This window comes from Apiotrichum porosum, assembly GCF_003942205.1.
Source record: "Apiotrichum porosum strain DSM 27194 chromosome Unknown scaffold_21, whole genome shotgun sequence".
Taxonomy (NCBI): Eukaryota; Fungi; Basidiomycota; class Tremellomycetes; order Trichosporonales; family Trichosporonaceae; genus Apiotrichum; species Apiotrichum porosum.
Window position 1 is genome coordinate 1 of NW_021167128.1, and position 25,586 is coordinate 25,586.

Below are 25,586 nucleotides of genomic sequence, written 5' to 3' on the forward strand. Positions count from 1 at the left end.
GCCGTCCCACTGCTCGTCGTTGCCCTCGACACCGAGAGCGTCCAGGTAGGGCTTAAAGTCCTTGTTCATCTGGTCGACGGCATCCTTCTTTACGAGACCCTTGATGACCACGGCGCCCATCTTGGCGATGAGAGCGTTGATCTCCTCCTGAGGCGCGCTGGCGTCGATGGTGAGGTCTGCGAGGGTGTAGTTGTGGCAGGGCATGTTGGGCGGTAATTGGTTTCGATTGGTGAGAGTGAGAAGGGTGGTTGGGTGTGTCAGATGCGATCCAAGCCAAGTTGTGTTTGATAGACTTTGAGACACCAAGACGTCTCTTTAAGTATAACAATGCCGCAGAACGCAGCACAGGTGGTGCAGCTAGGTGGATAAACTTCAGGATCATCAACGCTTTCCCGGTTCAGCCGGGTCATCTTGGACGACAGAGGATGGAATGCTGTTCGCCACTGAGAAGCTGTCGAGGTAGGAAACCCATATGTGAGGGCGACGACGGCGAGCGCCTATCGGCGTGGATATCGGAGTGGGGAAGTGTGGGGTTGTGGAGACGAGCTAGACGAGATTCGGAGCGAGGCCACTCCGCCAGATCCCCGCCGTCCGTGAGAAGAGGTGCCACATGTTTCACACCGTGCTCGTCAAGCACCTCGTCAATCTCGTGTACTGAACGCGATATCACCGGGCGCGGTGGAGCCGCAATGGCCGTCAGGGCTTTTACGGTGGGCAATGAAATATAGGGGGTTTTAAAGCGGCCCTTCTGTTCTTCTGAGCTTCTGATAATCGTCAGTGGATAAACAGTTGGCCCCGCAATTATCCCCCAACCACCAACACCCTCGTCAGTCAAGGTCGTCAATGTCGTCTAACCTGGCCGTCTCAGACCGCTACAGTGTGTCGCCCAGCAACGACTCCCGGCAACTGTGAAAAGTGACAGCCGATATGGCGTTCGCCAGGCGTCGCTTAGAATAACTATCACAAGGGCATCGCTTAGGATAACTATCTTGGTGGGCCCGATCCGTGTGTGCCGCGACTCTCACCAGCCCACCAGCCCCACCATTGGGATCACGTTGATAGGGCCCCACGATCCATCGGTCAGGCATTGACCTTCTTAACCACTACCACGCGGACAAACTCCATTGCCACTCTCCCCCACGTCTTGTTCATTCTCTTCCACCATGACCGTTGAAACTGTGGCACCTACCGACACCAAACATCTGCGACCAGGGTCGCCGTCCCTCTCCTCGTCCAAGGAGGCCGGCAATGTGACTATTGTGGCCCACGAGGAGGACCTTGATGGCGATGCGGGGCTCCATGAGCTTGGCTACAAAGCCGAGCTGCATCGCACCCGAGGCTTCATGGACGTTTTGCCATGTCGATCACCTGTACGTCAAGAACTGAAGCGCGAGGTGTGGCTAACTTGACAGGTTTGGCTGTCCCATATGGTTACGGAACAACGCTGGCTACTGGAATCTATGGCGGTGGCCCGATGACCATGGTCTGGGGCTCCCTCATTGTTACCATCCTGCAGTGGACGATCGCGTTTTCGCTTGGCGAACTTGCCTCTCGTTGGCCAACCTCTGCGGGCGCGTACTACTGGACCTTTCAGCTCGCACCAAAGCGTTTCCGCACTGTCCTTTCGTACATCAACGGCTGGCTCCTCCTCACGGCCGTCCTCCTCACCACCACGTCTGTCGCCTTTGGCATCTCACAGCACATTGTCGCCACCGTCAACATTGTTCACCCTGACTGGAGCCCTGCTCAATGGGTCTACATTCTTATTGCATACGCGCTCCTCGCCCTTGCCGCTATTCCCCTTTTGATGGTGAGTTCAAAGCTCCTGTGTGAATAAGTCCCTGACCCTCTCTCAGAACCCTCGCTATCTGACGTTTATGGAGAAGACCAACGTTATTGTCACTTGGGTCTACAAGTTTGCCCACATCATTGTTCTGTCAGCTCGCGCCAAGGCTGGACGTAGGAGTGCAAAGTACGCGTTTACCCACTATGAGCCTCAGCTCAGTGGTTGGGGTGATGTTTGGACCTTCTTCATCGGTTTCCTGCCCGGCGCATACGCCAACTGCGCACCGGGTTTCGTGCTCGCCATGACCGAAGAGGTCCACAAGCCCGAGACCAACGTTCCGCGTGCTATGGCTTACAGCATGATGCCTGCGTCGTTTGTCCTCGCGTGGGCATTCATCCTTCCCTTGACTTTTACCATGCCCTCGTCCGAGGTCCTCCTCGAGGCTCGTGAGTACATTGTGTTTAGACTTGCAACTGCATTTAGACGTGAAACTAACGCCACAGCCAACGGCATCGTTCTTCCATACGCCTACAAGCTCATCGTCGGCAACGACGCCGGGGCCATTCTCCTCATGCTCGGCATCCTCTACATTGGCTTCAACTGCCTCGTCGGCATCAACACCACCGCCTCGCGCCAACTGTGGTCGTTCTCGCGTGACCACGCCGTCCCCGGATCGGCCATCTGGTCGCGCGTCACCCCCAGTGGCAACGTGCCCTACGCCATCGCCCTGTGTCTCGTTGTCCAGTGCCTGCTTTGCCTCATCGACCTGGGAAGCACCACCGCCTTCAACTCGTCGTCAGCACGGCTGTCAACGCCTTCATGGCTGCCTACGCGCTTCCCATCCTCCTCAGCCTCCTCGAGGGCCGCAAGAGCATCTCGTCTGCACCTTTCACGAGGCGCATCGTGGGTCTCGTCTGCAACTGGGTGGTTATGATCTGGGCCCCGCGCGGCCTTGTCATCTTCAGCATGCCCGCCGTCATCCCCGTCACCGCTCAGACTATGAACTACTCGAGCGTTGTTCTCGGAGGCTTTATCACCATCGCCAGTGTCTGGTACTTGGTGTATGCCCGTCGGGTGTACAAGGGCCCCCCTGCCAGCGCAGAGCTTCATTGAGTATGTGGGTGGGACTGTGGGCGGCGCGGGTATTTGGAGAGGGTTAGTTGTTTTGAGTATAAGTATACCATTCAGTCAATGCAAGTGGAGATTGTACGCCTCGTGTGCGGTGGATGGAAAGGTGCCCCAGCCCATCCTGGAAACATGGATTGCGGTGGGCTCGTGTCAGCAGAATTGAAGGTGAATTTGGCATTTATTTTACACAAACATTGAATCTCGCTCTCCTCGATCTTTCCTTGGCACCAACACGGCTCTGTATTCTGACTCCCATTATCACGCTTTAAGCGGCTGCATAAACGAACTGAAGCTTCTGTAATTCTAATGCCATTCTATACTACCCCGACGGGGTGAAAGCAGGGACACCCTCGCCACCCAGGATGTCGAAAATCTGGTCGTCTGACCCGTTACACTCGGCCACACGAAGCCGGGCACCGGGGAAGTGTGAAACTTCAAGACACTTGTTGGTGTCGGCAAGGTTGATGGACATGTTGTCGGTTACGATCCACGTTTGGCTGGGGAGACCACGGCACGAATGAACCTTGGCCCAGTCTCCGTCGCTCTCGCTGATTGGCGCCGTGATGCAGAACGCGTCCGAGCTGCTCTCTTTCGATTGGATCTGCGTACGACCCCTGTTCAAGCGGTAGCGTCCGCCACTTCCCTCCCGAGTATCCCGCAACGCATTCACCACTGTGGACGTTAGAGAGTGTTTGGTGTTTGGCAGGAACAACGTACAGGAAGAAATCGTTGCCGGCGGCAATATCCCATTTGGTGCGGACGCACAGGTCCCACTTGCCATGTGGGTGCAGGGTTGTGCCACAGCCAGTGTCGATGTATGCGCCGGTCTTCACGTCTTGGCTGCGGGGGCAGTAGTCGCGCGGCGCAGGCGCTGCTGTGGCGAAACCGACAGTGGCGAAGAGAAGTGCGAGTGTTGAGAGCTGCATGATGTGGTCTTGCTGTTGAATGGTATGTCTGGGCTCCTGGAATTGGGACGCCATTTATAATGTATTGTGTACACGGCGGAGCGGTGTCCTCGACAAGTTGCAGTGTCTCGCCAAGCATTCCAGTGTGCAGGCACAATCCACAGCTTGTCGGGATGTTTTCCGACGGAGCGTGGCAGAAGCCGCTTCACTTCCAGGTCCCATTCCCTCTCTTGGCCACAATGGTTGCGATGGTCGGGCAACAGCGGTGCAATAGCCGCGGATGGTCCCCTACTCGTTTCATGTTTGCTGTCTTGGCACATGTGTACAGTGCAGTACGTAAGTACCCACCTTCACACAACACTGACTGCGTCAAGTATGCCTCAATGTAGGCATTGTCTGCCGTTGGCTGTACCATTTCGCAGTTGACGGTGAAAGGGTCAGCCTGGAGTGTGCCGATATCACACCGACGTTGAAATCAAGTCAGCAATAGTCCAGTGATCAGTGAAGTGCCTGCAATCTTCTTCTCACGTCTGCTGGGCACTGTGGCGCGACGGGACGACACACTTGACCACAGGCGCTTCGTCACAATGAACCCAACCTTGCATAACGAGTAGCACACACATGTCACATCTCTCGTCCTGTCCACCTCGCCATGCTGTTCAACGGTCTCCCCGATCGAAAATCATGGCAAATACAGCCACTGGTTGCACAGCAGCAACAGCAAAGACTCTCCCGCGCGGATCCGCCGCCGCCCGGCCGCTCGTGTGGTCCGAGAACAGCGGCTTGCGGTACTCACTCACCAGCCTGCCAACGGAGCAGACGGCCGAGCTCATGGCCTACCGTCGTAGGCATCTTCCCGGCTGATCTGACTCCAAAACTCCGTGGGGTCTCCAGTTTGCAGCCGTGGCCGACTAGACTCTCCAAACAGCCACGCAAAGTTGTCCTGCACAACCCGTAGGGGCAACATTCGCCATGGGGTCCAGCAAGCGCACCCAGGGGTCGCTGAGGGAGTCGCCGCCGTCGAGTGTTGATCCCCCAAGTGGTGATAGGTCGAGAGTGGACGGCACATTCGCATTGGACGAGTTGACGTGCGAAGCATCAAGACGAGGCGAGACCACAGCCGAGTTGGCACCAGACTCGGGGTCTGGGTGATATTCGAGTAACGGCTCGTCGCGGAACTGCCAGGTGGGACGGCTGACGCTTCGCAGGCGCTCAATCTTGGCGAAGCGAAAGTCGCGGAAATCAAACTCGGCCTCGTCTTGACCGGGCTGATACTCGCTGCCAAACGCTTCGAGGTCAAAGCTGTCAAGCAGGGGCAGGTAGTCGCAGCGCAGTAGTCGGTGAACTGCCTCGACGTGAAGGACCCTAATCACCTCTGAACGTCTTCCACCAATACGAAGGAGTGCGAGCAGGGGCGGGATTGCAGCTGCGATGGCGTCTGCGTTCGAATCCGTGGCCACCAACCGGCGAGGCTCGAACAGGAGGATCTCGAGAGCATAGTACGCCTCGCCGAACGCCTGCAAGTCAAACGTCGTGTTCTGCTTGAGGCCCTCGGCCAGGATCCCAGACACTGCTGTAGCATGTGAAATACGCTGGTGTCGAACCTGGGGGATAAGGTGTGAAAACGCCGGGTCCAACCTATACAGCGCAAGCTTCATCATGGTGACGATGATGTAGAGCTTGTGGAGTAGCAGGTGAAGCAGCAAGAACGCTGGCAGGCGTTTACGGTGGAGGAAGGCATTGTCCGAAGTGAAATGGTAGCGAGCTGGCATCGAGTTGACAAACTCCTTCACGGTCGCTTCAATGGCTGCCAGGTCGGCTTGAACTTCGGGTACCTGCAGGTCGTGGTGCGTGATTCGGAACACGGCGTTTAGTGCACGCCGTCGAAGGTGCGTGGCACGGATGAGATAGGCAGAGAGTCCAAGCATGGCAGTATGTTCTGAAGGAGGCGCAAAGATGGATTCCGTCCGTGAATTGTCGTTTCCAAGAAAGCTTTGCTCGTTGCAAGGCAATTGGATACGAAATGTCCCGAGGTCGACGAGGCTAGACCCGTACCGTCCTCCATCCAGCGTCGAATCCTGGAAGAAGACCGACCATGCCACACGGCGCAGCGCCTCGTATGTAAAGAGCGGTGACAGGTGCGACTCCGGCAGCTTTGCCGGAAAGGTGTGATCCAGAGTGTTCAAGGACATTAGTTGGACCATTCTGCGTTTGTTAGCTGTGTTGTAGCACGGACACGCCCATGGGCTTGTACTTGACGGAGCGCGCGCCGCCGATTCATGCAACGCCCATTACTCCATCACAACACGCTTCGGGTGACAGGACGAGACACTCACCGAACACAGAGGGCTGACAGGAGAAATCGAGAACCAGTCTTGCCTCGTTGGCCCTCGTAGTGGGACACGAGAATCAGTGTCATGAGCTGAATGACGCCAAATCCTTGGAGGACACGGGGTAGGAGAGAGGCAATGATGCCGTCGACGAGCGCGTCTCCTCGCGCGAGGTTTTCGGGAGTGGGATCGCACGTGAAGCTTCTGTCAGCATGGAAGCCATCAATTGTCACTCACCGAAGGACATTCGCGACCATTGCCATTGTCAAGTCGCGCGGTGCCTTGCCGCGACTCAGCAGCCGCTTGAATCGCATCTCGTGGATGAACGTCAAGAAACCAAAGTCTGTTTGTCATTAGCGCAAGACCATAAGATAAAAAGCTGTGACTCACGATGAACAGTCTCGAAATAGAGGTCGATCATCGCCTCGGTCTCAGCTTGAGACAGTTCGTTTGGGAACGATGGCCCAGCAGCAATCGATGGGCCAGCAGTAGAGGCCAAAGGTGCCGCTGAGGGTGTCGACGTGGACGCCTTGGTTGATGGGCCAGCAGAGGTCCGTTGCCGAACTACACGTTCAGAAGACCAGTCGCACGCTGTTGAAGTCGCCTGGCACCGCGTGCAAGCACCTCGTTGGGGATCCCCCTCGCATTTGAGCTGGAAGTCAGCTACATCCGCGGCCCAAGCGATCTCGCAGAACGAACCTTGCGAGTGCGACACTGTTCACACGCCGAATCGTTAGGGCGACGAGGTTGGCGTGGAGGAGGAGCAGCGCTCATATCCTGCCAGACGCATTCCTTCTGCAGCCTGTTGCAGGCGGCGCATGTGGGTTGCTCGAGGTTGCACTTGACCTATGTTGTTGTGTGAGCTTTGGAACGACAGCCACGACGCGTACCTTTCGCCGGCGGCATGTGAGGCATCCAAGGCGTGGGGTCGATGATGACGACGATGAATCTGCTTGACTACTCATGCTGTGCAGCTGAGCGACATGGTATGATGGACAAGAGTGTAAAGGAGAGATGGAGGTAACGGTCTCGTCCGCAACGATCGGCAATCGCAGCCAACCGGCCAAGGGTTTTGCTGGCGGCGCCCATTCAAATCAATTAGGATGTAACAGTGTTTTGGTATTGGAAATGTAAACCCCAGATCAAATCACGTAAAAATGGCCGCATTTCAGCATGGTACGCTTCGCCAAACGGCCACGCCGTGTCCCAAGCACCCTGCGCTGGCCTGTGAGTGATGCAATGGACTGTCGGATCGCCCACTGGTCTATGGGAGCTGTGGGGCAGTCTGCAGGTATGCGGCCAAAACTTCGAATTCATCCTTTCCTACAACGAAGCCTGCCCATACTCTGCTGCTTTACTACTAACTTTGTGCCACGCTGCTACCGTTCCCAAAACCTTCACCAAAGACTCCAAATCGTCTACCTCCTCCACCATCCTCGTGACATCTCAATTGGTGTAGCGGAAGTGGACGTTCTGCGGATGTCAGTTGGGATATACACATTGTGGCACTCACCTGGATATCCGTGAGGTCGGTCTCGCCAGCAAGTTTGCGTTGGTAGTCCTGCTCCTCCTTGGTCAAACCCGAAGTGACAAAGTCACGGTCCCGCTTTCGGTTGGTGTACTCATAGTAAGACCACCAGGCGCCGACAACGACCATGCAGACGGCCATGGCGATAGCACATCCGGTGAGGCCCTTAAGGTAGCGAGGGGCGTCGGACGGGCGGAAGATTTGTGAACCGATAATGTTGCCAATGCAAAACGTCATGAGCGCAGTGCCGCTGATCCAGGTCTTCTTGGTACGTCCCGCGACGTTGATGGACATGAGCGGCCAGGTGAGGTACATGGCGCAGCTGTAGGTGCTGCAGAAAGAGAAGAGGGCCCACCGCGTCCACTTGTTGTCGGCCGTGCCCTTCATGAGGCCCACCGAAAGGAGGCAGGCGCAGCAGAAGGCCGTGATCAATATGACGAACGGGAACCTGGCACGAGGGAAGATGTTGACAATGTTTCCGGGGACCAGGAGGAAGAAAAAGCCGATAGCCTGTTGGGGAAGGGCATAAAGGACCGTGTTTAAAGGCGAAAACCCAAACGACACGAAGACCAGTGGCGCAAAAGTGGTGACACCGCCGTTGGGGATAGTAATGAGGATGTTGAAGAGCATGAAAAAGTAGTACTGGGGGTCCTTGAAGCATTCACGGATCTGGTCCCACTTCCAAGGGTGACTCTCACCACCACCGGCTGGAACGCGTCAGAGCGAGTAAACATGTGGCACTCACTAGCGTTGGACACAATTCGCGAGCGTGCAATGTTCTTCTCTTCTTTGGTAAGCCACCACGCGTTCTCCGGGGTCCCCCAGACGAGGAGGTTGAGAATTCCGATAAACACGGTAAGGCCACCCAGGAAGAGATTGATGACACGCCACGCAGCGATACCGCCGTGGGTTTGAACATGGAGGGCGAGGTAGTAAATGATCACGTTGGAAATGACGGTGATAAATGTCGACATTGTGTAATAGCATACCTGGCGAATGGTCTGTTCGGACCGCAAGTACCAAGAGGCAGTGAGGAGGGCAAAACCAGGCGTCAACACGCTTTCAAACAGTCCAAGAAGGACGCGAAGCGCGGCAAGCTGAGCATAGTTGTGGGCCGCACCCATGCACATCACGGTAATTCCCCAAAGAATCACGCAAGTTGCGATAACCTTGGCGATAGGAAAACGCTGGCAGAGCCAACCCATCGGCAGCTGGCCAATAGCGTACGCCATGACTGTGACGTTAGATACAAGGGCAGTTTCCCATGGAAGACTCACAGAAGAAAGTTGTAAGGTTGGCATACTCGTTGCCTACTAGCTTGGTGTCCTCGCGGAGACCAAATAGGACGCCGTTGGCAAGACTCTGTTTGTCCGCAAACTGTAGGCCGTACGCTGTTGCATTAGCCAACGAAACGAGGTGTAGAACTTGCTGATCATCATCAGAGGCTACCAGTTCACGTCAGCCACATAACAGGTGTGCGGGAGGTTTCGGCATTGCAAGCGTACCAGCTGAATACTGGACGTCAGCCACTCTTCACAGCGTTTGGCACTTACAAGTCCATCTTACGACGCACGCGGGCGTACTGTTCATCCGTGTACGTGTCAGCGTCGCGGATGTGGCGCTCTGCAGTGTCGAGCTCGGCATCATCGAGCTTGGCGAGGCGGATGCCAATGTCGTTCTTGTCCTCAATGTGTGACGTGACCGGCTTCTCGAGGTCAGGCAGAGGCGACATGTTGGAGTCAGCGCGGGTGACCAGGGTCCGGGGTTCAAAAGATGAAGTTGGTGTGGGGGGATGGGGGGCACCGTGGAGGTTGGTGAGTGACCGTGGGGAGTGTTGTGGGGCCTGAAGTCTCTTTAAGACGAGAACCGTGGAGGGAGTACACCCCGCAAACCGAAGCGAAACCGCGCTGTGGGGTTTGCCAAGATAACTCCTGGGGTACACATCTTCTGACTTTACTCGGTCCCGGTGTGGCCACTGGGTGATGAAGCGATCCACAGCAGGGCAACACCGAACACCATCTTCATGGCCCTGCAACGAACGCGCCTCCAGAGGCGTCCCAGCAACGTCTCCCAGCGATCTCCCGAGCGACCCGGTGGGAGATGGTGGGCAAAGGATACCGAGCCGCCCGGTGCCTGGGTCATTCTGGTCAATGCGTTCACGTCTCTCCGGCTGTGGTTGACCATCTCATCAACTCACTTATGGGGGACATATTGGCGACCCACCGGCAACCTGCAACATGTGCAGAACACGGTCTCGCTCGTCCGGATCCCGGTCATCGGGCACCGTCCCGGGGACCGCTTGAGCTTTCCGGGCTTGCTTTTGCCCAAGAGTGATGGCTCGGGCTGCCATATATACGGCCGAAAGTCCATCGCCATTGTGGACACCCCTTCCTCTCCAACCTATCCACAAGACTAGCAGCATGACCATCCAACCTGTGGAAGCTCCCAAACCCGTCATCATCATTGGTGGTGGCCCCGTCGGCCTCGCCGCGACTCTCGAACTCGCCCGCTTCAACGTCCCGACCATCCTGATCGAACAGCACAAGGGCGTCGCTTGGCACCCCAAGACCCGCAACTTCAACACGCGCACCATGGAGATTGCCACGCACTGGGGTGACGACGTCTATCAACGTCTCCGCGGTATCGACAGCGCCTGGAAGAGCCCTATCCGCTTCTTCGACCAGGTCACCAAGAACGAGATTGGTCAGATCCACTCTGGCGGTTTCGAAGGTCCCGGCCCGGATGTTTCGCCCTGCAAGCCCGTCATGTCGAGCCAAGACTTGCTTGAGATGATCATTCTCGACAAGGCCATCTCGACTGGTCTCGTGGACGTTCGTTTCAACCAGCGTTCTCTCGGCTTGATCAAGGGCTCGGAAGAGGACGCGACTGGTGTCGTTATCGAGGTCGAAGACAAGGACACTGGCAAAACGTACGAGCTCGAGGGATCGGCTCTCGTCGCTGCCGACGGTTACAGCAGCCCTATCCGCGAGCAGCTGCAGATCAAGCGCTCTGGCCAGCAGGACATCCACCACTTTATCAACACCTACTTCCATGCCGACATCGAGTCCCACATCCAGGACCGTACTGGTGTCCTCCTCTTCGTTGGCAACGAAAACGTCAGCGGCGTTCTTCAGCCTCTCGACACTCATGGTCGCTGGCTCTGCCAGATGATGATGAAGGAGGAGCAGTGGAAGAAGGAGCTCTGGCCCCCTGAGAAGTGCGCCTGGTGGGTCCGCGAGGCGACCGCCATCCCCGACCTCGAGGTCGATGTCAAGAGTGTGGGCATGTGGGCGATGAACGCCACGACGGCCGACACCTTTGTTCAAGGACGCGTGGTTTTGATCGGCGACGCAGCCCACCAATTCCCACCCACGGGTGGTCTTGGAGTCAACACTGGTCTGCAGGGCATGCACAACCTCATTTGGAAGTTGGCCTACGCTGTCAACGGTAAGGCGGGCTGGAGCCTCATCAACACGTACGACGAGGAACGCCGTCTTCCCTCGACCCAGACCGTCAACCAGAGCTTTGTCAACCACTGCAACGTCGGCCGAATCAACATGTCTTTCCGTGGTATCGACAATGGTCTGACACCGGCCCAGGTTATTAAGGAGTCCCACAGATACGGCAACCATTTGGGAGTCGAGGTGAGTGGGCAAGTGGTGTTCACCAGAAGGGAGCAGGGAGGATGCGCGCGTGGCCTGTGTATAACAAGGGGTCAGCGACGACACACCTCACACAGCGAGAGGCCGGCTATGATACATATAACGTGACTGAGGCTAACTTGCCCAGTTTGGCGCCCACTACAAGTCGTCTGCGGTCGTCTCGGATGGTACCAAGCCCCCCTTCGTCGACGACGACTACTCGGAGTATATCCAGAGCGCCACACCCGGCTGCCGTGCCCCTCATGTGTGGCTCGGAAAGGACCGCGCGCTGTCGACCGTTCACCTCTGGGGCAAGGGATTTACCGTGTTTGCATCCATGGGCGAGGCCGGCAGCGCGTGGCGTACTGCTGCAGCGGCCGCGGCAAAGCAGCACAACATTCCTGTGGGCTGCTACCTGATTGGCGAGGCTGGTATCGAGGACATCGACGGCCAGTTCCTCGAACGCTATGCCATTGACGCGACCGGTGCTGTACTGGTTCGCCCTGACGGTATCGTCGCTCTTCGCGCAGCCAAGTCGCCCTCAGACCCCACCGCGGAGATTGACGATGCGCTCAAGCAGATCCTCCAGCTCTAGGATCAGGTGGGCGGTCTTCCTTCTGCCCGCCTCTAGTGTGTCGTTTTGTAGTGGAGGAAGTAGTGTGTATCTGGATGAAGTTATATACTGGTGCCCTGCGGCTGCTGTTTGGGGATCTAAAACGAATCGCGGTCGGCTGAACGAACGATCCACGATGCCTGCAGAACTCATGTTTTATTATAATGTACCGTTTTGTTCTTACTTTTCTTTCTTCCGCATGACGCCTTGCACAGACTTCATGTTTGAGCCAAGTCTGTCGAGTGAGTTGCTCATCCTCCTCATCGACTTCACTGTGCCACGGTAGGAAATCCAACAATATTGCATCTGTCCACGTCTCTAGATTTCCAGCGCCGAGCCGTGACGCTCCACCACACGGGCAAAGTACGGTTGTGCCTGGAACCACTGCGAGTACTCTCCACTAGTGTTCTTCTGGGAAAACTGAACGGTGAGCCCCTATCGATGTGAACACCTACCAGAATCTCCTCCTCGCCAATGGGCACCACGTCCCCGCCGCGGCCCTTGATGGCTGCCTCGACAAGCAGCTGGTTACCAACCAAACCCTCAATGCGAACGTATCCGCCCACTGCCCCCTCGATCGTCCCGGCGCAACTGAGGACACCGCGGTTCTGCAGGATCATGCCAATACCCTTCTCACCAAGGACATCGGCGATGCCTTGGGGGTTGGTAGCAGCGTTGGCAGCCGTCTGGAATGGGCAGACGGGCACGCAGTTGTAAAACGTGCAGCTGTCCTGCCACAGCATCTTGAGCGTCTCGCCCTTGACGCTAAACGCGCGTGCATGCGGGGTGTGTCCGCTGGTGATGCCATTGACGTCGCTACGGGCGTTGTACACAGCCAGATGCAGGGGGAGCCACTCGGGGTCGACTGTAATCGTATCAGAGATTGCACGTGCATGCGGCACTCACGCCCACGCCCGTCTTTGCTCGACACCCTGATCTCGCCCTTGAGGTCAACGCCGATGAGGTCCGCCGAGACGATGGTGCAGAGTGGCTTACCGCGGGGCACCACCCACACGAGGTTGGTGTCGAGAGCGTCACGCGCGCTGAGACCCACGGAATAGCCTACTCCCCAGCCACGTTCGTCCATGACCCTCGCTCCAAGAGCCAAGGCGCCCTTCTGGAAGCGCTGACGTTCGGTGTCAGACTGCAGTCCAGTGCGTCAGTTGCGTGTGCTGGGCTGTGTGGGACCTAAGAGTTCCTGGGTCACCAGGACATGAGGGCTCACGGCGAAGGCAGGAGGCATGACGGCCTTGAAGCTGAGCACACCAGGCTTGTTGGCCGCTGGCGGCATCTTGGGAAGAACGAGGGTGGCCATGGTGGATGGAGGTTGAGTGGAGGAGAGACAGACGTCTTGCAGTGGGTGCAGTCTGCAATCGAAAGAACAGCTGGAACTTGAACAGTCGTGGTCAAGGGATCTGGGATCTCCATTTACATGGTCCGGCAAAGCAGTTGCCTGCCAGGTCGCTGCAGGTGGCTTCGGCCAACGCCGAATCCCGTCGCTCTGCCCATGGGGAAGCCACGCCACCAAGCCGCTCCGAGCTTTCGGAAGGGAGGCTCTTGATAAACACTGTGAGCCCTCGTCGACGGGACCAATCACCCGACCGAGAGCCGACCGACGTCGCTCAGCAAACTGGCAATGCCCCAGGTAGCCTCTTTCACCTGCAGTCCCCCGGCCTCTTCGAGCTCATTGTGGCATTGCGCTCAAATCTATTGCCATGATACCCGGTCACTCTGCGCTTTTTGGCGCGTGAGACTCCCACCAGTCCTTTGTGAATATCTCGTAGCTGACCTCACCCTTGACAAGAGAGCGCAGCACAGGCTCGAGCCACTGACGTTCACCCCATGGTACACTGTCCAGACGGGCTAAACCCTCACGCTCCCATGCCGGGTCGTCATTATCGCTGCGTCGTTAGGTCCCATTCGCAAACTCGTCTACTCACCACTCGTCCTCGGTCGTTGGCTTGGGTATGTACTTGACACCGCAGGTGGCGTATATTATGAAGTTGCTCATCCATGAAACGAGGCTCATAATGTCGGGATGGTATAGCGACCCTTCGCGCATGCACACGGGGTGCAGGTACGATCGAAAGGCCTCAATGGGGTCAGGCTGCCAGATGCCGAGCTCCGGGATGAACGAGACATAGGCAAGGTCCAGCTGCACCGAATCCGTGTCGAGAACGTACAGTGATGCGTTTGGAAAATCACCCCGCCAGCCACACAAGTGGGGTTGATCAGGTATTGTGAAAGCCTGGGCTAGATCATGAAGGCATCCATAAGGCCGTCTAGGATTAGGCGACGCGGGTTGGAAGGAAGAAGAGATTATGCCCAAAGCAGAAACGAGTTGGTCGGCAGGCACAATGATAAAGTGGTTCTAAGAGCCGTTAGAGACGTGACAAATGAAGGAATGACATACGGAGACATGTACGGGGGCGCCCATGGAGCTGTCGAGTCCCAGACCCCACTCGATAGCCTTAATGTCATGTTCGCGTAAGGTCATGAGCAGGTCACGAAGGCGGGGACTAAAACGGCGAGTATCACGGGTGCCGGTCGCCGTCCAGAATGGGTACGACGAGGTAGAGAGTGTCGAGAACGCTGTTGAGGTAGAGGAGGAAAACGAGGACTTGGAGCCCGTCGAGGAGCTAGAGTATGGACGAGAGTTCGTCATCGTCCTTGGAGGTGGTGCTGGTTGTCGTTGATTGATGTTGTTTTCGGTGGTGGAGCGTGTGGAATAAGAGTTAACGACGAGCTTGACGCGTTTCGCTGATCGCTGACACGGGTGGCGATAATGGTAAATGGTCACGTGCTGTTCCATTAGTTTTAATTTGATCCCGCTAATGGTCGTTTGGCTACGGCCATAACTATATTATCGTCGTCTCCCGCGGCTATGCTGGCCTCACAACAACGCACCAAACACAACTCCCCCCTGTCCCGAGCATCAGCATGGGTAAGCAGTTGGCCAGCTGCAAATGGAGCTTACAGACAGACATCCAGGACCCTCAAGAAAGCGACCCTCTCCAGCTGGTGGAGGCTGCCGCCGCCCTCGCCACCATTCTGCCATCCATTGGCGTCGACTACGCGGTCGCCGGCGGTATGGCCTGTGTCTTGATGGGCTCCGAGCGTCTGACTCACGACCTCGACCTCGTCGTAGACATGGATGGTTCCGACATTGTCAAGGCGAAGCAGCAGGTCGCGGCTGTCGACTCGCGCTTTACCTCTACTGGCAACAGCCTTTACTTTTGCGGTCTGCCCATTGAGTTTCTCACCACCCGCTCATTCGTATGGCCTATTCCGCTGAAGTCCGGCTCTCGCATTGTCCAACACGACAACATCGAAATTAATGTCCTCTCCCCCGCAGCGTTGCTGCTCACCAAATGCACTCGTATGGCATCGTCTGTTGGCTCGACCCGACCTAAGACCCTCAGCAAGTTGCGCTCCGATACGGAAGACGTCACCTTTATCGTTCCCCAGGTCACCCGCAAAGAACTCGATTTCCTACTGTCTCAGCATCCGCCAGACAAGCAAGTCCGTCTGCGCTCCAACCTCGCCAAGGTTGCCGAGGAGGTCGTCGGTGTCCGCCAGCTCCTTTAAACGACATGACCCGCTACGGGCACAGCCGCTGCCGGTCTCTCGCGCGCGGTGTACGCTTCTGTGCCCTGAGTTACATGACGCGACCCCTCCAGCTTAACTGGTGACACGAGACCCATTCTAAATATGTAACATGTGTGCTCTATGGAGGTCAAAAGGTCATGGCTGGCCATGGGTGGGTGGCGAGTACATTCCCCGATGCGTTTCAGGCACTGCTACGCACAGGTGGCCCGTCACACTCACCCGTAATGTCAACAAAAGCCGCGAGATAACGGAAGCCCTCTCGAATCCAACGTTTCCCCATTTCTCATATCCCTTACAAACAAGATTTGTGCCCACCATGAGCCTGCGCCTTGCCCGACTGGCGCTGACCCGTCCCAGGGGAGCTCGCCTTGTGACTTCCTCGTCGACCGCGTCACGAACAGTAGCTCGCCCTCGAAGTGCAGCAGCGGCATGGTTCCTGGCAGGTGTCGGCGTCGCCGGCGCAGCAATGTGGGCAAGCATGACTACTGCACACGCCGAGTCCCAACCCGAGCCCACCACTCCGGCCGTCTTCAAGACCTCGGCGGCCATTAGGTCACGGTACGGTTCACCGGCCGACTATGCGGCTGCTGTGGTCGAGCTGCAGGCCATCTTTGCGTCTGATCCAGACGCGATCACAGTGGACTCGGACGACAGGTCACATCACGGTGGAAGCGCATGGACATATGGCACTTCCTTTCCACCAGAGGCTGTCGTGTTCCCCAGGACCACCGAGGACGTGCAAGCCATTATGAAGGTCGCGACAAAGCACCGCGTCCCAGTCGTGCCCTACGGCAATGGAACCAGTCTCGAGGGCCAGTTTTCTGCTGTGAGTCGAACGGTGACCCGTGTTCATTCGTCGATGGCGTGCTTGCCCACTTGTGTGGCGTGCACGACAGCCCTGACACTCCGATGGTCACTTTGCTGACTCGTAGCCCTACGGTGGCATCTGCGTGAACATGTCACGCATGGACAAGATTCTCGAGATCCATGCCAAGGACGGAGATGTGGTCGTGCAAGCTGGTGTGGGGTACGAAACCTTGAACGCCGAGTTGAAGCGCCAGGGCATCAACATGTTCCTGCCTCTTGACCCAGGACCAAACGCGACCATTGGAGGGATGATTGGCACAGGCTGTTCGGGAACCAACACTGTGAGGTATGGCACAGCACGAGCAGAATGGTTCCTCAACGTGACCGCTGTTCTTCCTGATGGAACAGTCCTCAAGACCAGGCAACGCAGTCGCAAGTCGTCGGCTGGACCCGACATGACCAAGTTGTTCATTGGTGCCGAGGGAACGTTGGGCATCATTACGGAAGTGACGATCCGCCTGGCTCCACTTTTACCCACCCGTGTTGGTGTAATCGCCTTTCCCTCGGTCCGCCATGCCGTGGATGCCGTGGTGGACATTCTCAACGATGGTGTACAGGTCCAGTGTGGTGAGTACCTCACATCGGAAAAAAAAACAAGCCACTGACAAACGAAGTCGAACTCCTCGATGACCTTTCCGTCGCGGCTATAAACCACCTGGGCACCATGGAAAGGTCTCTGGCCGAAAAGGACTCCATCTTCTTCAAATTCCAGGGGAATGACACGGTGCTTGCAGACTCGGCCCGTGTTGTTGCAGAAATAGCAAAGCAGCACGGTGGAAGCGACGTGCAGTTCGCAGCGACCGAAAAGGAAAGCGAGGGTATTTGGGCCGGAAGGAAGGCGGTCCTGTTTGCCGCCCTTGCGCACAGTGGTTACGAGAGTGAGTACAGTTGCATCCATTCACGTTTGCTCACGGCAGCTCCTATGATGTACGGGAACGACGTTTGCGTTCCTATATCATGCCTTCCCGACCTTGTCGAAGAGTTTCAGAAGGAATTCAAAGATCTGGGAATCTATGCTCCTATCCTAGGGTAAGCTTGATGGTCGCCGCTGGAGCGGGGTGCTCTGAGGTGTGTCACCGATTCTAATGTTCAGACACGTTGGCGATGGCAACTTTCACGCAACGATTATCATGCGCGATGTTTCCGAGGTCGGACACATTAGCAAGATTGTGGGTCGCATTATCCACCGAGCGCAGGAGATGGGTGGCACCTGCACTGGCGAGCACGGCGTGGGCATGACCAAGAAGAAGTATCTCCGAGCCGAGCTGGGCGATGGCACCCTTGCACTTATGAAGACGATCAAGGATGCGGTCGACCCTCTTGGTATCATGAACCCGGGCAAGCTGTGTGAGTGGCAATGAAAAGTCGAAAGGCACTGACAAAACTCCAGACCCTGATGAGCTCATGGACGAGCCTACAAAGTGGCCCCCTGCTGCTTCCAGCTGTTGTTGAGATGGGTAGCAATGTAGAACCTAGATGAATGATGTCATGAGCCGGGTGGCGGCCAGCGGTGGCAGATCGGCCATCGCCGACACATGTTGTGCCCCACAGCGGCAATGTCGATGTATCCGACCCGACCGAGCCGTTACGAGTCCTTACCCTTCACTGTTCAGCTGCAGTCCATCGTGTCCGCGATCATGTGAGTCAGGACGACGCCCACCCTCGCGCAACGAGGCTGGCCCCGGCGGTGGTAGGCGTCGTGGCCCCCAACACCTTGTGCTTTGCCGAACACCGAGGCCCGCCGGTTCAGCGTTTCCACGGTCCGGTCACTCCCAGCGACCAAGCTCTTTTAACACCATCAAGACTTCGCTCCGCTGGACTGGACTGCAGCACGTCTATCGCAAATCTCTACAGCAACAATGGTCACCACAACGGAGACAACCACGCAGCCATACACACAAAAGGTCCTCAAGCTTCGTGCAGAAGGCACCCCTGAGGAGAAGCTTGTCGAGGTGAGCAAGCAGGAGCGGCCAGTTTCAACACAGCATCTAGCAAGCTGGGGTGTAACACTGCATCTGACCACTGTCAGCGCCAGTACCAGAAGGAGCGTCTAGCGGGTGCGTTCCGCATCTTTGCAAAGCTTGGCTATGACGAGGGTGTTGCGGGTCACATCACCGTCCGCGATGTCATCAACCCTCAGTGAGTCGAACCACGGCCGTCTCGCAACTGACCTTGTCACAGCGCGTTCTGGGTCAACCCCTTTGGTCGTGCGTTTGACCAGATGACCGCCTCGGACCTCCTCCTTGTCCACCACGACGGCACGGTGCTCGAGGGCGGCAAGCCTGGCGACGGCCAGGTGTACAACATGGCTGGGTACGCCATCCACAGCGCCATTCACGGCGCTCGGCCCGACATTCACGCGGCCGCCCACAGCCACAGCTACTACGGCCGCGCGTTCAGTGCCCTGGGACGTAACGTCGACCTTGCAAACTATGGTGGGTCTGTTGGCTATACAATACAACTGACACGTACCAGAAAGTGCGACCTATGGTGAAACCGTTCGCCTGTACGCGTCGTTTGGCGGTGTCGTGCTGTCTGACGAAGAGGGCAAGAACATTGCCCAGGCTCTCGGACCTCATGGCAAGGGCATCATCCTGCAGAACCACGGCATCCTTACTGCCGCCACAACGGTTGATGCTGCAGTGGCCTACTTTGTCCGCCTCGAGAGGCTTTGTCAGGCTCAGCTCGAGAGCGACGCGGCTGGCGGCGGCGACCACCTCCGCGACGGGGACGTGGACGCAATCTTCGCCCAGTACGGCAGCGAGGAGAATGCATACCGCCAAGCGCAGGAGCTGTATGAGTGGCTGGACTCGGAGGTTGGCGACGCGTATAAGCAGTAGAGAGTGAGGGATGATGTGGTAGACCTTGTTGTTAGAGCAATGCACGCCTATGCCTTTGACATCGGGGTCGCCGGACACATCCGGATCCAAAGCCGGCTATCACGTCCGTCGTGACGACGGGTTAGGTAGCGGACATACATCGCCTCTTCCACACCATCTGCACTGTCTACACCATCCATACCCCGGTCACGACCATCCTTAGTACCGTCCGGGCCACGCCATGGCGTGGCTGGAGCGTGTTGGAGGCATCCGCATGCTGTCTCAGCTTCCTCCAGTTCGAGCTTTGGCGACACGATCAACCCATCCCACACAGCACCTGTTGTATGTTCTGTTCTTCTCGAGTCACGCCCCCAGTCTGACGGATTCTCAGCCCAGATCATCTCGCAGCCCTGGTAGGCTATCGCTGCCCAGATGTGCCACGGACCGTTCTCAACTCACCATTGGGAAAGTACCCGCTGGCTTTGGGTGGGGCGGGAGTGCGGCGAGCGATACGCCGCGACCACCCTCAGTTCAATTCGGTCTTGGACTTCTCATCCTATACGCCCTTGAAATCACCTCTTCGGTACGCCAAAGGTGATGCCAGCCACTTCCACAAGGCGGCTATGCAGTACTTGTTCGACCAGATCGATCCGACTTCCTCCCAGCCTATGGTGACGTTCCGTCACAACAAAGACCTGCTTGCCGACACTGCTGCGACCCTGTTCAATGTCCTCCAGCCTGTAGGAAAGATGGGGGCGGCTGCCACCACCAAGTCGCAGAGCTCCGTGACTCTGATGAACGCTTTAGCCACCACGGGCGCCTTACTGTCAGAGTCAAAGCATCGATCAAGGACCTACCTGGAAGACGACGAGCGCGCCCTAGTGAGCGAGTTTGTGGTCGGATTTGCCAATGCGTTTCTGTCCCAACCGTCTTCCTCCCCGGTAAAGCTCCCACCATTGGCATGTCCACCGCATGGATTCATGCCTCGCCGAAGGCCTTTGGGTCCACCGATTTTGCCCTTCTCCTCGGCTCAAAACAGATCAAGCTGCACACCGCGGCATGCCTCGAGCTGGCCCCACACGCCACAGGCGCTGTGGAGGCCATTCATCGTTCAGTGAGGGAGAGTCATTACTCGATCTCCTGGAAAGATGAGGTTCCCAGCTACGCAAACTTTGAGGATGGGCTAGATAGGGGGTTGGACCTAGAGCTGGCCCTTCATGAGGTGAGTTCGTTGTCTCTCACAGCATTGGGAGTAGGATCTCCATCCAGTGACATTGAAGCGACTACTGTGGTGCACCGCCCAGGTGGACAAGCTGACACTTGTAGGTCGTACGCGAGCTGCACGGGAACGAAACAGACACTCTTTGGTACGGCGGCATGGACAATGCCATTCTGTTCAAGCTCGTCGCCCCCAACGTTATCGACGTCTCTGATCCTGTTCCGCGGTCTGGCACGACCGTGCAACTCTCTCGCAAGTTTCCAGGTGTCGGCAGAACCTTTACGATGACCCTGCCCGCGGGGTTGATAGCTGCGGCCTGCGACACACCTCCTTCACCAAGCCTCTTCGTGCCCACGCTTGCCCTGGACTGGTTCGATATCGGGCAGACCTTGTCCTCGACTACCACCACTACAGCAGACGCTGGTAGTCTCGGCCTGCTCGCCAACCCCGCTCCCTATACCCCTTCTCCACCACTGCCATTATTGGTGAGTCATGCTCACCCCAGGTTTGGCTGTTAACCCACACAGCCGTCTGGCCCCACGCTCAGCATCACTCTGGAATGCTTCGCTGGTGTCCGCTTGGCCTTTGAACTGGATGCCAATCGCCCCATGGAGCTGAAGCCTGCCGTTCTCCCTAGTTCCTTGTCAAAGAGTACGCCAAACTTGACAACCACCCTCAACCGTCCGCTCCACTCGGGTAGGACGTACGATGGCTACGCTGCGTCCTGGACGGGAGACTCCAACGACAATGGTGCAGCCACTGGAGACGTCGTCGTAAAAGTTGCCCAACCAGCGTTCGACACGGGTCAATACCAGGACTTTGAACCTACCGGAGTTTTGCCAACTGTCTCTCCGGAAGCGGCTCACGATACCGCCTTGCGCGTATACGCTGAGGCTGGTCTGCTCAAGTCGGTGCTCTCGGGACTGGGTGTCGCCCCACGCTTCCGAGGTCTATGGGTGGGCAATGGCCTCGGCCAGGATCCTCCAACAGCCAGTGGCTTCTCCACGTATCTCGTCATGCTTCTCGACGACGCCGGTCCCAGTCTGCTGGATCTAGGATATAAATGGTCAACCCTGCCTGTGGATACACGGTGCGTTGTCGTTTGCACCTCCCGATGTTAGGCTGACACGGTTATGCAGTACTCGGATTCGCCAGCTTTACAATACCATTCACAAGTCCTTTGTGGTGCACGGAGACGTGGGCCTCAAACACATCTGTCGCTCTGCCACCACGGGGGACTTGACTCTTATCGACTTTGAAAATGCCCAGTGTGTTGACCCGGTGACTGGCTCAACTGAGATTGCGGATGAAGCGGCCAGCGTCGAGGAGCTCCTCTCTATATAGCAGCTCGTGCTGAGTTGCCCATTGTATTTAACCTGTAACCCTGATTGATTCCTGTATCTATGCATGTGTATGAAGTATGTCAGTCACCAACATTCAGTCACGTTAGTGTTTGTAGTGGATGAAGTAGGGTTGAGCGGCGCTTCAGACCGCAGGCTGCTGCTCACTCATCTTGAGCTCTGACAACATCAAGGGCCACTCCGTATCTTCCGCAGCGTGTACGCTCGTGTTCAGCAGTGATCAGACGGGTCAAGGGTGGCATGTGCCCGCAAACGCCGAAATGTGGGTTCAGACACCGAGATCTCGGTCAATTTGGCTCGTGTGTGCTGTGCCCCTTCTAAGGGCCGTCACTGGCCCACTGGCCACTGGCCCGTCTGGCCTGGATACACAACACGGATGTTTGGCAGCGGCGGCAAAGTGGCAAAGATGACTGAACGCAACGCATGCAGTGCTTCTTTGGAGGCGGGCTGGAGGCGGATGAATTGGACCTCGCGAGCGTGTGCCAAGCTGTACCAGGCGGGCTTGGCGTTGAGATCTGGGGCCAGCGTGGGTCGCGCTGGTAAGAGGATTTGCGATAGGAGGGCTGGGATGAGAACCACACACAAGGATACGATGCGACTGATCGCCTTGTGTCATGCCTCGTAGCTCAACATACATGTATCAATTGTCCGTGGATGTAGCCACTGCTACAAGTCTAGTGTCAATGCCCTTAGAACGAGTCGTTGATCTTGTCCTGGCTCTGGGCCTCGGCGTGCGCAAGCAACGTGTTGACCGCATCGGGAGAGCCAACATCGCGTGCCCGGCACAGCTTGTCGGTAAAGTCCAGGGCTGGGCGAACGAGGGCAAGGATTGTGCCCTGCTCGTCATCCATGACGTCGAGCGCGTCGTGCAGTTGAGGATCAAAGTCTTGCACAGTCTCGCCAATCTCCACGGTGAGGTTGTCTTCGTATGTCTCGAGCTCGGAAATGACACCGCCGTCGCCAACGACTTCGTCCTCCATCCACTGGGCGAGCTCGTGGGTGAGCACGCCGCGGTTGTCTGCGCGGGCCACCCATTCGTCGCGTGAGCGGAACACGTCGGCTTCCCAAGCGTCACAGATGTAGCGGAGGCCGGTCTCGAGGGTGGTGAAGAATTCCGACTCTTTGCGCTCCTTGTCTTTGCTGCGTTTGAACAATCCCATGGCGAAAACAAAGGGATGGAGAGGTTTGGAGATGAGATGGGAAAAGGTTTTGAATGCGATAGAATGCGGTGGACGAACGCAAGGCCGTCGACCCACAACCCGCCGTCGTTTCCGGTCGTCGAGCGCAACATCCAGAGGCCGTCTACGTTTTTGTCATGACGTCATGTGTTTATCCGTCTTCATTCCTCTCGGCTGAATGGCTGAACAGTTCCGCCCACTCTCTCGATCTCTCGCATGCTGTTGTGCACAAGCCTGCAGCCTACAGGTGCATCGTATCCATCTCTCACCTTCACCTTTTCCTCTGTTTCAAGGTAGCATGCTCGAGCTCCGTCCCAACTGCGAATGGTGTGACCGCGACCTCCCTCCCGAGTCCCACGACGCCTACATTTGCACATTCGAGTGCACATGGTGCACCGACTGCGTCAACACGCATTTGAACAAGACTTGCCCTAACTGTGGAGGCGACCTTGCGAAGAGGCCAATCCGCCCCGCCGACAAGCTTGTCAAGTTCCCCGCATCCACCAAGCGTGTGCTCCAGCAGAAGTGAACGTGATGCGTCGAACACTGCCAAAACAAAAGTTGTCCAGCTTGATAAAACCTTGCCATGATGTAACGTGTTGTTACTAGTCTGGGTTGCGATCAAGGCTGCCAGCGATGCGTCCATGTGCAAAATGCTTCATGCTCATAACCCAAGGTACAACGGCTTGTAGTACAGATTACCCTCAGGCCACCTGCCTCAGAACCTCCTCGACGCGTTTGGAACCAGCCTCGGCACCAAGCACCAACGCGAGCCTGGTCATCAGGGCCGCCTTGTCGTCTGTCGAATCGAGCGCCTTTGAAAGCTGGAGCCAGACGCTCTCGCGCGACAGTTGCTCGGGAGTCGAGAGCACTGGGTCCGTAGCCTCGTTGACGCCGAGCTTGAGGCCCCTGAGACGAACGTCAAAGGCCCCGAGCTGCGAAGGGAGACCACGGGAAAGGACCAAGCCGTCGGGGCGAACAATGACAACCTCGCCAGCCTTGGCGTTCCAAGCTGCGGCGCAACCGCCGTCGCTACCTTGTTCGAGAACGACCGCCTTGATCTGCTCGTGTGGGAGGGCCGTCTGAATACGCGACACGACACTGTCGACCTCGGCGTGGTCCACGGGTGCAATGGCAAACACGCCAAAGCCGTAGCCACGCGCCTTGTTGAGGCTGGTCTCGACGCCGTCGATCACAAGACGACGGTCCTCTAGGGGCTCTCCAGCTTTCAGCTCGGGTGTGTCCCCAGGTCCTGGAATAGAAAGAGACGAACGAAGCGCGTGGGTTGCGCTCGACTGGCGCGGGTCGATGAGGTGGCGGAACTCGGGCATGACCTCGGCGACACGCAAAAGCGCGTCGCGCGTGGTGCGGTAGCCATCGCTACCGGGCGTCATGATGAGTGTCGACTTGCCAGCGCTGGCAATGTTCTGCTCCCAGGCGTCACGACGTTCCTGCGAGTAGACCTTGAGAAGCGATTCGTCGGCGTCGCCGTGCGCGACTGCCGCGATCATCCAGCCAAGCACGTCGCCGTCCTCCATGGCCGAGTTGAGTCCTCGCACGCCAAAGATGGGGACAAGGTGCGCGGCGTCACCTGCAAAGACGATGCGGCCGTGCACAAAGCTCGGAAGAGCGAGGGCCATTGCCTTGTAAAAGCTATGCCACTGGAGCGTCCACGGCTGGGCTGTGATTGTCCCGTTGTTCTCGAGCCAGGCCAGGTGCTTGGTGATGCGTGCCATGATGGCCTCTTCGGTCGTCTGAGCGGCCACGTCCTCTCCGGGGAGAAGCTGGTAGTCGATTCGCCAAATGTTGTCAGGCTGCTTGTGCATGATCACCGTCGAGCCCGGGTTGCTTGGGGGGTCAAACCACACCATCCTCTGCGTTGGGAGCTTGCTGATCCAGTGGATATCGGCAATGATGTAGCGGCCCTCGTAGGCTGTGCCCTGCAGATGCAAGCCTGTGAGCTTGCGGACCTTGCTTTGACCGCCATCCGAGGCGACTACACGGTCCGCACTAAGCTTGCGCTCGCCACCAGCACTGTCGACAGTGAGGGTGACGCCATCGGCGTCGCTCTCCAAACCGGTCAGGGTGACGCCCCAGAGAATAGTAATGTTGCTGTCCTTTTCGGCGGCAGTGATCTGCATCTCTTCGTACTCGCACTGGCCAATGTTGACCATGGGCGGAAGGGCAGAGTGGGAGCTGTGGGGCATCTTGAACTCGAGGATCTCACGGTCATGGTAGAAGCTGCGGCCGCCCGTCCAAGCAAGTGCGCGACTCTCGAGTTGGTCGCCGTAGCCGAGACGTTGAGCAATCTCCATCGTGTGACGAGAGTAGCAGGTAGCACGCGAGCCGTACGAGGCGGACGTTCCCTGGTCGATCACAGTGACCTTTACACCACGCTTCGCAGCCGAGAGCGCAGTGGCGAGGCCGGCCGGACCAGCGCCAACAACCACGACCGGTAGGCTGGAGCCCGTCGGGGTTGACTCCACCTGGGACGGGGCGTACGTGCGCGGATGGTAGTAGTGTGGGAGGTTGGCAACCATGTTTGCGTGTGTGGGCCAGGAGGGGAATGGGGGAACACTGCTGGGGGACTGTTCTTCAGTCG

General features: G+C 57.3%; 15 protein-coding genes across 15 annotated transcripts; 7 read left to right on the forward strand and 8 right to left on the reverse strand.

The window, feature by feature from the left end:
* Positions 1–10: 10 nt before the first annotated feature.
* On the reverse strand, positions 11–204 carry EHS24_005284 (uncharacterized protein; the record flags this gene model as incomplete). Its single annotated transcript, XM_028620813.1, has 1 exon — positions 11–204. A coding segment is annotated over one exon (194 nt), but the record flags the coding sequence as incomplete, so codon positions are not given.
* Positions 205–1,163: 959 nt separating this feature from the next.
* Positions 1,164–2,899, forward strand: EHS24_005285 (uncharacterized protein; the record flags this gene model as incomplete). Its single annotated transcript, XM_028620814.1, has 5 exons — positions 1,164–1,370; positions 1,517–1,810; positions 1,857–2,232; positions 2,290–2,689; positions 2,752–2,899. 5 exons carry the CDS (start codon positions 1,164–1,166, stop codon positions 2,897–2,899), a joined length of 1,425 nt encoding a protein of 474 aa, XP_028471856.1.
* Positions 2,900–3,233: 334 nt separating this feature from the next.
* EHS24_005286 (uncharacterized protein) lies at positions 3,234–3,894 on the reverse strand (the record flags this gene model as incomplete). Its single annotated transcript, XM_028620815.1, has 3 exons — positions 3,234–3,462; positions 3,524–3,586; positions 3,632–3,894. 3 exons carry the CDS (start codon positions 3,892–3,894, stop codon positions 3,234–3,236), a joined length of 555 nt encoding a protein of 184 aa, XP_028471857.1.
* Positions 3,895–4,611: 717 nt separating this feature from the next.
* On the reverse strand, positions 4,612–7,114 carry EHS24_005287 (uncharacterized protein; the record flags this gene model as incomplete). Its single annotated transcript, XM_028620816.1, has 7 exons — positions 4,612–4,614; positions 4,812–6,024; positions 6,156–6,350; positions 6,387–6,492; positions 6,540–6,801; positions 6,849–6,995; positions 7,040–7,114. 7 exons carry the CDS (start codon positions 7,112–7,114, stop codon positions 4,612–4,614), a joined length of 2,001 nt encoding a protein of 666 aa, XP_028471858.1.
* A 481-nt stretch (positions 7,115–7,595) lies between these two features.
* Positions 7,596–9,409, reverse strand: EHS24_005288 (uncharacterized protein; the record flags this gene model as incomplete). Its single annotated transcript, XM_028620817.1, has 6 exons — positions 7,596–7,622; positions 7,663–8,384; positions 8,423–8,911; positions 8,955–9,054; positions 9,183–9,192; positions 9,231–9,409. 6 exons carry the CDS (start codon positions 9,407–9,409, stop codon positions 7,596–7,598), a joined length of 1,527 nt encoding a protein of 508 aa, XP_028471859.1.
* A 688-nt stretch (positions 9,410–10,097) lies between these two features.
* EHS24_005289 (uncharacterized protein) lies at positions 10,098–11,913 on the forward strand (the record flags this gene model as incomplete). Its single annotated transcript, XM_028620818.1, has 2 exons — positions 10,098–11,321; positions 11,467–11,913. The coding sequence occupies 2 exons, from the start codon at positions 10,098–10,100 to the stop codon at positions 11,911–11,913; spliced, it is 1,671 nt and encodes a 556-aa protein (XP_028471860.1).
* Positions 11,914–12,249: 336 nt separating this feature from the next.
* On the reverse strand, positions 12,250–13,246 carry EHS24_005290 (uncharacterized protein; the record flags this gene model as incomplete). Its single annotated transcript, XM_028620819.1, has 4 exons — positions 12,250–12,351; positions 12,387–12,796; positions 12,838–13,075; positions 13,157–13,246. The coding sequence occupies 4 exons, from the start codon at positions 13,244–13,246 to the stop codon at positions 12,250–12,252; spliced, it is 840 nt and encodes a 279-aa protein (XP_028471861.1).
* A 340-nt stretch (positions 13,247–13,586) lies between these two features.
* EHS24_005291 (uncharacterized protein) lies at positions 13,587–14,596 on the reverse strand (the record flags this gene model as incomplete). The annotated part of the gene is made up of 5 exons (XM_028620820.1): positions 13,587–13,590; positions 13,692–13,832; positions 13,872–14,086; positions 14,288–14,302; positions 14,345–14,596. 5 exons carry the CDS (start codon positions 14,594–14,596, stop codon positions 13,587–13,589), a joined length of 627 nt encoding a protein of 208 aa, XP_028471862.1.
* A 275-nt stretch (positions 14,597–14,871) lies between these two features.
* EHS24_005292 (uncharacterized protein) lies at positions 14,872–15,519 on the forward strand (the record flags this gene model as incomplete). The annotated part of the gene is made up of 2 exons (XM_028620821.1): positions 14,872–14,875; positions 14,915–15,519. 2 exons carry the CDS (start codon positions 14,872–14,874, stop codon positions 15,517–15,519), a joined length of 609 nt encoding a protein of 202 aa, XP_028471863.1.
* A 337-nt stretch (positions 15,520–15,856) lies between these two features.
* Positions 15,857–17,859, forward strand: EHS24_005293 (uncharacterized protein; the record flags this gene model as incomplete). The annotated part of the gene is made up of 6 exons (XM_028620822.1): positions 15,857–16,366; positions 16,473–16,974; positions 17,022–17,285; positions 17,325–17,436; positions 17,501–17,754; positions 17,798–17,859. The coding sequence occupies 6 exons, from the start codon at positions 15,857–15,859 to the stop codon at positions 17,857–17,859; spliced, it is 1,704 nt and encodes a 567-aa protein (XP_028471864.1).
* A 407-nt stretch (positions 17,860–18,266) lies between these two features.
* EHS24_005294 (uncharacterized protein) lies at positions 18,267–19,247 on the forward strand (the record flags this gene model as incomplete). Its single annotated transcript, XM_028620823.1, has 4 exons — positions 18,267–18,359; positions 18,437–18,546; positions 18,589–18,842; positions 18,883–19,247. The coding sequence occupies 4 exons, from the start codon at positions 18,267–18,269 to the stop codon at positions 19,245–19,247; spliced, it is 822 nt and encodes a 273-aa protein (XP_028471865.1).
* A 220-nt stretch (positions 19,248–19,467) lies between these two features.
* On the forward strand, positions 19,468–21,789 carry EHS24_005295 (uncharacterized protein; the record flags this gene model as incomplete). The annotated part of the gene is made up of 6 exons (XM_028620824.1): positions 19,468–19,568; positions 19,618–20,167; positions 20,221–20,448; positions 20,553–20,930; positions 20,973–21,535; positions 21,585–21,789. The coding sequence occupies 6 exons, from the start codon at positions 19,468–19,470 to the stop codon at positions 21,787–21,789; spliced, it is 2,025 nt and encodes a 674-aa protein (XP_028471866.1).
* Positions 21,790–22,495: 706 nt separating this feature from the next.
* Positions 22,496–22,966, reverse strand: EHS24_005296 (uncharacterized protein; the record flags this gene model as incomplete). The annotated part of the gene is made up of 1 exon (XM_028620825.1): positions 22,496–22,966. The coding sequence occupies one exon, from the start codon at positions 22,964–22,966 to the stop codon at positions 22,496–22,498; it is 471 nt and encodes a 156-aa protein (XP_028471867.1).
* Positions 22,967–23,200: 234 nt separating this feature from the next.
* EHS24_005297 (uncharacterized protein) lies at positions 23,201–23,513 on the forward strand (the record flags this gene model as incomplete). Its single annotated transcript, XM_028620826.1, has 2 exons — positions 23,201–23,208; positions 23,282–23,513. 2 exons carry the CDS (start codon positions 23,201–23,203, stop codon positions 23,511–23,513), a joined length of 240 nt encoding a protein of 79 aa, XP_028471868.1.
* A 175-nt stretch (positions 23,514–23,688) lies between these two features.
* Positions 23,689–25,524, reverse strand: EHS24_005298 (uncharacterized protein; the record flags this gene model as incomplete). Its single annotated transcript, XM_028620827.1, has 1 exon — positions 23,689–25,524. One exon carries the CDS (start codon positions 25,522–25,524, stop codon positions 23,689–23,691), a length of 1,836 nt encoding a protein of 611 aa, XP_028471869.1.
* Positions 25,525–25,586: the final 62 nt, after the last annotated feature.